Below are 12011 nucleotides of genomic sequence, written 5' to 3'. Positions count from 1 at the left end.
CAATAATTGTTTAATTAATGCAAAGTAATGTTCTATTTGAGGATTGTAATAAATTTTTTTATGAAATTTTTTTCTTACCATTCAGGCACAGACAATACTCAGTGACCCCTGAACAAATCCTTATTTGCTACCCAGAATCACCTTTGGAGGTAGTGGAAGTGGAGGCATTGCTGGAATTCTACTGCAATAAATAAGTCTCAAACAGCAGAAGCTCTAAGACAAGAAACTTACTGAAATGCTAGTAAACAGATATGACAGGTTCATGAAAATCTACACCAATGGGTCAGTTGACCTGGCCCAAGCCAAATCTGGTATTGGATATTACATGGAGAATGCAGGTGAGCACTATTATTTTCCTGGAAAATCAACCTCTAGCAAGGTCGCTGAACTTGTGGCCATCAGTGCAGCCCTGACAGGATGCCTGATATTAATGCTATGAATATCTGCATCCTTTCAGACTCTAAATCGACCATAGAATCTCTGAAAAAAGTGGATCCTGGGGACCCATTTAATTAGATATTACTGGGGAACGGTAGAGAATAAGTTTGTCTTGACACAAATAAAAAAATAGTATCAAGAGTGGTATTTTGATTGACACTTGCACATTGTGGGGTATTAGGTAATGAGTGGATTGATGAAATTGCAAAAGCTGCGGCAAATATGCAGCTGTTCCAACTTCTCACTCCTTCCCTGATCAGATACAGGAGGGCAGCTGCCAGCATACTCAGAGCAACTTGAATAGAAAGATGGAGAACAAGAGACACAGATTGAGATCTACACGAAATTTAACAAGAACCTACTAATCTGATTCTATTCTGTAATACACCAAGGGCAACTGCCACGTTTATGGCTAGAACGCATGTTGGCCACATTCATTACTGGACAGTATCTCTGCTGATTCCATTTAAACGATTCCTTGGCCAGTGGGGACTGTGGCAAGGATGAATCACTAGAGCACACTCTGCTCATGCTCTGCAGCAAACAGTGTGTGAGAAGCTCTCTCAGAGATCACATTAAAGAGAGGACCTTAAAAACAATTCCAAAAAATAAAAATTGTGGGTACTGTGTGACATAACATGGACATTGAGCCATCGGCATTACCTGATGCTTAGTGCTCACTAATGTAAATAAGAAGTAAGTTTTCTGACATTCAGTAGGGATCTGGCTGATTTCAGTTTTACACTTCTTCTACACACCACATACTCGTATGTCTAGGGATGATGAGAAGTTTACTTAAGATTTCCTTAGATTGTTCATGAATGGCTGTTTATTAACTAGAGAAATAAGAATTTATTGCAGCATATTATCAACTGATGAAAAGTTGTTGATCAGTAATATTTTACTATAATACTATTTGCCTTTTTTCTTGGTTCTCTGTAAGTAGATCATCCATTCTTACATCCATCCTTTAGCTATATTCTTCTTCCTTCCTTCTTAGTAATATTCTATGGTTTGGATGAACAATTCATGAACTCTGTTAAGAAAGTAGGAATTTTAGAAATGGATTAATGGAATTTTGTGGTTTGATGAGGGTCTAATTATGAACTTATGGTTTCTATCCCATATGAAAAGTCCTGACAGGAAGGTTTAAGTGCATATTAAGTAAAACTGAATTTCCTAATCTCTCTTCATATATACTTATTAAGAGTAGTCAAAATATTAGATGTATTCCCTAAATTGTTTTTTTCTTAAAGAGATATTTTAATGAAAGTTGCTAGCAACATTGGTTTTATTTCTGTTTTCTGAGTTGTAGCAATTCAATGTGTTTGGTAGAAGTTTTATTAACCACAAATATAATGCACGAGTTACAAATAACATCCAGATTAGAAGTCCACACAGGTACTTGGTTTCTGCAAGCAGTTAGGTATAATGCAGCTGAAGTTCATTACCAGTTAAGTGAAGTGTATGATGAGATATTATTTTTAACCAAACATCACAAAATGATTGTTAAAAAATGGATGCATGAATTTCAAAGATGATTACCAATAGGGAAGGTGTTCAATTTTGACAATGGATGATGATAATGAATGGGTTCATGAACTGTTATTAGTAAATAGATGAAACACAGTGGACAAAATAGCAACTGAAGTACATGAATGAAAGTTGAATTAGATTATGAACAATGAATGTTGAATTAATTTTTGTTTTGTTAACTTTTTAATAGTTGAGTTATTTGGGTATTTCACATGGAAGTGTGCACAATATTGTATCTGAGTTTTGAAATGTCTGAAACTTTGTACTCAGTGGGTATTGTTTACTGACAGTTCAGTACAAGAATAATGTTTTCAAATGGCTCATCTATTTTTAAATTATTAGGAAGAAGGTAATTTTTTTGCATAAAATTATGAAAGAATAGTGTTGGATCCATCAATTTTCACCTGAAAAAATGGAGTTCACTTGAGCAGAGACATCTGCATTTTCCACCTCTGAAAGGTGATGAAAATTTATTCCTGCTGATATTATGTGCTAAACTTTTTCTTTGATAAACAAGGTGTTATGCATACTGAATTCATGCCAAAGGTTTCTTCAGTTAAAGTGGAATCATTCAGTGAAATCTTAAAAAGGATGAGAAAGGTGGTTAAGATGATATTGATTGCCCAGATATCCCGCAAAAGATATTGTGCTTCTGTGTAATAAAGCAACATACACGCATCATGAAGGGCATCCTGAAAATATATCACTGGCTGGTGTGAGTACACTCTCTTAGAGTCCTTGTAATGTATGATTTCAAAATGTTTGTCCTCAGAAAGAGATCCTCATTAAACAGTGATATCATATGACAAAGAAGTCTAACATAGATTACAGGTATGGTTATCACATATGGGACAAATTTTTCAACAAAGCCACAGAAAAACTTCTTGCTATAATATATCTTTAAATAATCTTGGGGATCACGCAGAAAAGTAAATTTTCAATTGTACTTCAGGACTGTACTTTCAACAAAAGAACTGTCATAAATATTTTTTTTGTTTTTCTTCTTTTATGCTAGTGCAACTAATTTTTTGACAGCGACTCATAATTACATTCAAGTTTTTTGGGTCAATATTTTTTTTTTTAGGGTTATTGCTGAGATAATCTAGGAATGTTAATAAAGCGAGTAAATTTGGATATCAAAAACTTGGCAATTGAAAGTATACCATCTTATAAAGTTGTAGGAACTTAGCTGAAAGAGAATTATGATTGTCTAAGGAGAGAAAGAGACATTAAGAAATGGTGAGGTTGTTATTTAATAAAAGTTTTATGTAACAAGATTGAGCTTTAGTCTTTGGGTTCTTACATTGAATTTTGTTTTCTATCTTGTTTGGTGTCGAGGCATGAGCCATAATGCAAAATAACAAAAAAATCATATAAGTTTTTGTTAGTTTTTCTTCATTGTTCATTGTTTATGACATTAATTTGGTTGCAGTGTAAAAGTAACATTTTAAAAATTATTTGGATAGCATATTGGGATTGTCTTTAATTTTTCAATATTAACTTTTTTTCTTCATAGGTGTTAGGATTGGGTCCTCGATTGAAAATTCAACTCTTTCTAGAAAATATGGCAAATGATTATGTTCCTGCTGGATTGGCTATAACGTTTCTTTATGATCCTAAGCTGTACACTATACACACACCATACATTCCTGTAAGAATAAAATATTTTATTTATTTGAATATTAATATAAGATATATTGATTTTATAATTACTTTTCTGTCACTCATATTAATTAAACATTTGGTAGTTTTCTCATTATGTAAGTTAATTATTTATTTTAATTTTTTAAGTGAAAGCAGTGTTAGTCTGGTGTTATGATCATCATGACCTGACTTCTTCTGGTTTTGGACACAGCATCTGCATTGTTTCATAATTTATTTTCATTGTAATAAAAAATTTGTTGTGGACACCAAATGACTTTCTTGTACGCCTATTAAATTTCATATAATTTTTATTACATTTTTTTTTATTTTTATTTTTTTGTTATTACTGAATTATTATTTATTGTAAATTTTTTTTACAATCACAGATTAATAATTAATTATTAATAAATCAATATATTTAAATTAAAAAAAAAAAATTTTAAAAAAGAGATGAAATCTGACTCGAACCAATTAACCCTTCCCTTTGTAACAACCAAATATTTCATTAATTAAAATTTTATTTGGCTATAACTCTGGAACCAATAAAAATAAACACCACTTATATATATATATTTGAAAAGCTCTCAATTAGGGCTTATTAATACAGTTAAGAAAGAGTCCAAAATTCAAATTTTTGGGGATTTTGAGCTTTTTTAGAGACTTTTGGTTCAATCGACTATAATCAAAAGTGGAGGTGCACAAGTAGATGTTGCAGCAGTCCTAAATCCAAAATTTCAACATCCTACGGCTAATCATTTTTGAGATATGCGTGATACGTACGTATGTACAAATGTCATGCCGAAACTAGTCAAAATGGATTCAGGGATGGTCAAAACGGATATTTCTGTTGAAATCTGAAAACCTAGATTTTTTGCATTTGCAATACCTTGTACAAGGAAGTACAAATAATGTAACATATGCCATTCAAAATCTTCAAATGTTAACTTTTTCTGTATTTATAATTAAAATTTGATTAATTAATTATTGCTAATAATTCAGCTGAAGCCACATTTTGATTTTTGTAAATTACAGTAGTTTTATATTGCCACTTAAAATTCAAAAAATGTATTTGTTTCATGCAAGAATGAGTGAACCAATTTTAATAAATCCAACTAAATGAATTTATCTTAATCCTGATTGAAATTTATGTTGTCTTTATTTAAAATATTTATGGAAAGCTCTTTTTCTCTCTCTTAACAATTGTATGACAAATTTAGAGAATACAAATTGGAGCTTATTAAAGTATGGTAAAGTTTTTTTTTGTAACATTTTAAACAATTTTGAGCAATAGCCATTATTCTCTTATTGAAACTGATTTAACTTCTTAGGATGTATTAGGATTTCCTTTCAAGGGGACAAAAATTAAAACCCATGAAATTTACTAAAATTATTTTAGGAATATGTGAAGTATTTATTAAACTCCTGACTTGAGTTAATTCCTTGTTTCAACTAATAAATTTATAAACAAAGTTTTTTATTTAATTTATTTTTTTTTCATTCTAGAGTGTGTAGAGTGTTTCAGGAACTTTCTGTCATACTTTATTGGCTTACAACTCTCATCAAATTAATGAAAAAAAAAATCATTTAAACATAAAGTCTGCTTTGTTTTAGAGCTACAAGCAGCAAAAAACTTTGATCAGATATCTGCTTTAAAGCTCAAATAACGTTAAACTACAACTCTACAGACACAAATTATTGAGCAAAATTAATTGTTCTATATTCAATCTTACATGGATAATTGAAAAAAGTGGGCTGCAGAACTGTATCAACATCAAGAACTGTTTACAAGAAAAAAATCTTCAAACTGCTTTCAAGAAAATTATAACGTTCAAAAAATTGAACTTGAAAAGATGCCTTTTTGGCATAAATTTACTTGTTAATTCTCCAATAATGAATAAAACTTCAACACATTTTTAGGAACTTTCTAAGACAAATGATATAATTAAAGTCAATAAAATGTGAGTAAATTTAAAAAAATACATTTTTATTACAGATTAAACAAAATTAAAAAATTTCTGATAACCTTAAACTATAAACGAGTAAAAAAATTCTTTTTTCTATATTATATTTAATTTTTTATTTGTTTCTTAGTAGCATTATTTAGTCACTAGGAACAATAATCTATATAATATTAGTGGTATGTGTTCCATTTCAAAATTCAAGACATGCTATTGATTGACTACTTAAACATTCTTGTAATAGTGCTATATTAAGCTCTTATCAATGAAATTAAATTGTGTAACATGTAAGTGAGAAGAATGCCAACTTTTATTAGTGATTTTAGTATAGTAATCGTTTGTACAGTATTCTTTTTTGTATTATGTAAGAGTTTTGGAACAGTAACACAAAAAAATGTTCTGTAGATTTAAAAATGAGGAGTACACAGATATACATTTATATCTACAAGTATTTCAATAGTAATGCTAGAGAAGCTGTTGAGGAGTATTGTTAACAATTTCCTAACCAAATTATTCCCAATTTTAAGGTATTCATATAAAACATTTTAAGGACACTCATATAAAACTGACAGAAAGGTCATTCATAGTAAATTAAGAACAGGAAGTAATAGAAATAAACAGATACAACAAAATCCTTTAAAAAACAAGCATTTTGCAAATTGCATGTTAGCATATAGAGAACATTACATCATGAAGATCTTTATCCAATTTATTTTTAACAAACAAAATCTGGAAGAACATGATTACCATCAGAGAATCGGTTACTGCCAGTGGTTATTGAAAGATAACCACAAGGCAATAGCCTTGTAAATATACTCCTCATTGATGAAGCAAAATTTTCATGTAATCAGAATTAACAATAACAAGAAACAATAATATATTTGGAATAATGACAATCCCCACACAACCTCTGAAATCAGTTTAGAAAAAATGTCTGGTTCCATGTAATAACAGAAAATTTTCTGATTAAACCTCATGTCCTCATTCATTGACAAAGGCATCCCATTAAGGAAATTTAGAGAGCTATCTCTACATTTTCTTCAAAATGAGCTTTCTCTCGTGGATGTACCCTGATAATATGAAAACACATAGATTTCTAGCTAGACTATCTACAAACTCATTTTGATCTCCACGTATATTCAATGAAACATTTTCAAACAGGTGGATTGACTGAGGATGTTCGCAAGTGTGGCCTGTTAGATCTCCTATTTGAATCCTTTAGATTTCTTTGTGGGGAGACACATGAAGGCATTAATCTATGCCAAAAAATCTGACAATGAAAATAAACTTTTACACAGAATTATGTTTGCTGCTCAACAATTAAACAAAATTGCAAGAAACTGGAGAAGGCCATTGGATCTGTAAATCATTGTGCTGAAATGTGCATTGACACTGGAAATGGATATTTTGAGCAGCTAGTGTTATATTATCATTAATTATTGTGGTATATTAAATAATTTAAACCATTTGTTCTCAAAGTGGGCGATAACACCCCCTTGTGGGTGATGACGGCCTTCAGAGCGTGTGGTAGAAGGCCCACAGAAAATTGGGGGTGTTCAGGCAGACTAGGAAAGCAATGGCTGATTAAAAAAAAAGAAAGGTAAAAATTATGTTTTCCTGATATTGCAAACTAAAATTTGTATCAACACATTGCTCAGATCAGGAGATATGGAGCATTAAAGACAAAACTGGCCTTTTCTCTTTAAAGTGCAATATTTTGGTTCACAAAAATCATAGAAAGAGATACAAAATATTAACAGGACACTCATATTTTATGATAAAAAATTATTGTATTCAAATTACTTTAACTTTGCAACCAAGAAGCTTAGAGAGACAAATAAAGAAAATGATTGCTTGAATATTTTACTTTTTGACAGTATACTTCAGATTTCAAAAATCATCAAATTAAAAAAAAAATAAGCGAGAAGAAAAGTTTTAAAAATTTGAAAGTTTTTCTTCGTGTTAGTTCGCGTGCATGGGGGAAATGAAACTTTTACAGAAAATTGCATTAAAATCATTTAAAAGCTTAAAACGTTAGCTTTAACTTAATTTTTTGTATCTCTCTCTCTCTCTATATAATTTTTGTGAACCAAAATATTGCACTTTAAAGAGAAAAGGTCAGTTTTGTCTTTAATGCTGCATATCTGCTGATCTGAGCAATGTGTTGATACAAATAAATATGGAAATTAAAGGGTTTTGATCTAGATGCTTGATCAACATTTTGGGTGGCACTAGAACATTTTTGATTCTCAATGTGAGCAGTGCGCAAGAAAGTTTGAGAATCTATGATTTAAACAATAATAAGATTTTGTTATGTAATTATTTTGAGGGAAATAGGCCTAACACTTTACTTATCATTCACAGTGCAAGGTTTTCAGATTTTTTTTTGTGTTTGGTTTTCAATAAATATTAGTTTTTTAAATTTTATTCAGTTTTTATTATTGAATTTAATTACACCAATTTTCTCAGAATTAAATCCTCTACAAACTTTTTCTTCAAATTTTATTTGGTTACTAGCAATAAAAGTAAATTTATACCAAAATGAAAAAAATTTAGTCAAAAGGGTGTTTTTTGACAACCAATTTTTTGAGTTTACAACAATTTCCCCAGATTACTGCAGACACAGTTCTGGAACCCATTTTTTTCTCAATTTTTAAGATTGCATATAATTATTTTGCTCAGTTATTTATGTTGTTGTTCATAGAGTTTCCATGTGGCATAATTTATATTTAGAGAGAATTCTATCTAATTATTAAGTTTGAAAAAACTATTACAAAATTATCATTATTTATGTGAATGAAATCATGATTGGGATTAAAAAAATAATTAGTAAAAATATAGTCCACGGCAATAAAGTTTTGTGGCTGTGGGCTATGTTACATTTGTAAATCTGTGACATAGATTTTGTAAGCTTTCACAGAAAATATCCATGAACTTTACAATTTGTAAAGTTCTTTTTTAATCATTTGTGTTAAGATGATTTCTGTATAGAACTAATTAAACAAAAATTAATTCATCCATTTCAAATACACATGTGATTATGAAAACCTGTTTATATTTCTCTATAACAATTGATATAAATTTATTTTAATAAAGTTAAATTATTAGCTTATATATCTTTTTAGTATTTCAACATAATTTCAATCAGTCTTTTTAGTATAATTTATAGTATAAATCAATTTTTTAACTTGAAATTTTTTGAACTGCTCGAGTAAACAAGAAATTTGAATTTTGAATTAATATGTACCCTTATATAAATAGATAGGTTGATAAATTTGCTGTCTAGTAAAACAGGGAATTTACTTGCTACTGTCATTTCAAAGGTGTGTTTACTCATATAATATTCATGTATTATTTTATAGGTTCCAATGTTAGTGCCTGGATTAACATGTTGTTTAGAAACACTGGTGACATGTGAATTAGGTATAGCTAGTCCTTTACAAGTGCTTGTTTTTGCTTCAAGGGTATTATTATCTGCGGTCATCAATATGCCTCCAGGTACTTTAAATTTTTTTTACTTAAAATTTCTTTTTGCTTATATTTCCCATCTTTTATTGTTACATTTTTAAAGTGGTTCTTTAAAAAATTGTTAAATAGAAATTACCATTACAAAATTGTCAAGTGAAATAGTAAATATTAAAAAATTATAAAATTAGGAATTATATATTATTCACAGTTCAGTTGTGTACCTAACTGAACTGTGAATAATATATAATGATGGTATGAATAGTATGATGAGATGTAACACTTTAAAACTATAAACAACTAATATTTATATTACACAGTAAATGTTCTAAATAACAGTGAATTTTCAGCAGAATGGCAGTAACTTCTTCCAGAGCACTCTTAAGAGCTAATTTTTCATTTTCTTCTTCAGTACAGTTAATACCATTCTAGTCATATTTAACCAAAATGATAATCCAATAGCCACATAATTTACTTTAACAAAATTAATTACTTAAGATCCTCTGTAAGAACAATTTATATGTAATAAAGCTTCAATATATACGTTTTACACTTTGTTTCAATAACTTTAATATTAATTATAATTAATTTAAATTCTCCTTACAACCTAAAAATTCCATATGCTCAGAATATTTCAAGGATTAGCATGCATGTTTTTATCATTTTTAGAGACTAATTACAATAACAGTAAATGCCGCTTAAAAAGAAAAATTAAATGTACAATACACTTTAAAAAATCTTTAATTACACAAAAAAATAAATTGTAAAATGCAAATTACCATTGAAATCAGAAAAAATAAAAACAAACGGATTCTCTCATGAGTTTGTTCATCACATTTCAAAATTTCACTTACAGCAAGTAATCCCTGTACAAACTTGAAGTCAGAGCTTCCCTGTACTTGCTACTAATGTGTACATTTCAGATGAAGGCTTATATTATCAGTTAAACTGATAACGTAAGACAGACTACAAAGATTATGATAATATGATTTTAAATTTTTGCTTGTATTCTGTCTTCCTTCCATAGTTGTACTATTTTATCATGAACAACTCAACACATGGGTACTGTAGTTAAGCAAAATTTTTTTACAAAAAAGATAATTTCATATATATATATATTTTTTTTTTACAGCTGCAGCAGTCCAGGTATAAATTATACTTCTGAGAATATTTTGAAAAATCAATGTAGAATTAATAATTATTCCAAAAGCATAAATAAAAATAAAAATTGAAATATTGATTTTAATCTAAAATGTTTAATAAAACAAAATGTCAAATAAAATGTAAATGAAAATAATAAAAAAAAAAAAAAATAAGTTAAATAAATAAACCAAAATATTTTGAACTGTTGTGTCTGACAGGACAGTATGTCACAAATCAACAATAATGCATTCACTAAGTCCTTTAATTACTTGCAGTTGACTCATTCATGTACATTTAATATCCATATTTACATTTATAATTTATAAATAAAAACAATTTGAAAAAAAATCATAAGTTCATTTATCCTTTTACATAAAATCCTAAAAATGTAAATTCTTTGAAAAACGTATACGTTTATTATTTATGAAATACTTATTTACCTAATGCTCAAGATTTTAGTTAACAGCAATTACTTTTTGGATTAACTAGCTGAACGTTTTCTTTGTAACATCTAATTTTTGTATTTTTTTTCTCATAAGACACCAGGTATTCAAAATTACTATTTTTAAAACAATCAACTCTTATAAAAAAAGTATTCGGAAAGGAAGTTAACACCATTTATTACTTTAAATCTTTCTGATTTCATTCATACAAACATTTCTTATCCTGATTTATTAATGCTTGTGTTTTTTTTTTTCACTGTAACTAATGAAAAATTGTTACAAGTATTTACTTAAATTAAATCAGAAATGAATCCTAAAAATTATTTATTAAATGTAGATGGTGTTTGTGAATTCACAAATGATAAAGTATGATGAACTTCGAAAAATGTTTATAAAAGGCAAAACAGATTACCAAAAAGGAGAGTTTTATTTTAAATATTTTCATCCTTTTTGGTTGCTAGTATGCATTTTGAAAAAAAAAAAATTATTTAAAACTTAAACTTCTGTAGTAAATTGTAACAATTATAAAGGGGTCCCCATTTGAAATGCCCATTTTTATTTAACAATATCTCCAAAAACATTTTGCATATTGTCATGAAACAAAAATGAAATTAAAACCTGTCTTATCAAGATATAACAAAAAATCACATTACTTCCACACGTGCCCCACCAGTCACATGAAGAATATCTTTGAAATATAGTAAAAATATACAGAACAAACACATTGGCCAGCTGTAGATCAACCTACACCTATTAATGTTTCATTGATAAAATATTGAAGAAATTAATTCTCACATACTTGTCATTAAAAAATTGAGTAATTGGAAATATGTATTAAATGATCACACAAGCATTGTGAAAGAAAAGAAGTAAAAGGACGGGGAGTGTTAGTGATTATTAAAAAGCAGGAAATGATCTTAAAAAGCAGGAAAAAAAATCATGAAAGTGCTCCTGTTGTAATGGGTTTTTTGTGTTTTTTCTTCTATTTTTATTCATACATCTGAAAAAAAAAAATTTAATTGTCTAAAACAAAAATTAATAAATTACATTAATTAAACTATATGGGTATCATCTAATATAATGCAATAATTATATAATAAGTATAATGTGTTAGAATATACGATGATGCTGAAAAAAGTGTACGTTACTACATTCTAATCACTACTGTACATGATTCAACAAGTGCATAAAAAAATTATATACACCTTTGCCGTATTTAAAACTGAAAGGAATACATTAATGTGTTTGATGCAGCACTCCCCCAGCAGCACTTCTGTACATCATTCAGTATATATGCATTATCGTGTTCAACACGCCGTTTCCTCGGTTTCGTCGATTACAGAACTGCGTTCGGTAGTCCGATTTTTGTAAGCAAATAATTACA

At 28.7% G+C, this 12011-nt stretch overlaps 1 protein-coding gene across 1 annotated transcript in view; it reads left to right on the top strand.

Moving 5' to 3' along the window:
• Positions 1–10999, top strand: part of BBS1 (Bardet-Biedl syndrome 1) — a 41898-nt gene extending 30899 nt beyond the window's left edge. The window contains exons 10-12 of the mRNA XM_075367702.1: positions 3491–3625; positions 8939–9074; positions 10965–10999. Of these exons, the coding sequence (XP_075223817.1) occupies positions 3491–3625; positions 8939–9074; positions 10965–10999 (306 nt within the window). The remainder of the gene's footprint in view (positions 1–3490; positions 3626–8938; positions 9075–10964) is intronic.
• The last annotated feature ends 1012 nt before the right edge of the window (positions 11000–12011 follow it).

This window comes from Lycorma delicatula, chromosome 5, assembly GCF_047948215.1.
Source record: "Lycorma delicatula isolate Av1 chromosome 5, ASM4794821v1, whole genome shotgun sequence".
NCBI lineage: Eukaryota > Metazoa > Arthropoda > Insecta > Hemiptera > Fulgoridae > Lycorma > Lycorma delicatula.
This window is presented reverse-complemented; position numbering and strand designations above follow the sequence as displayed.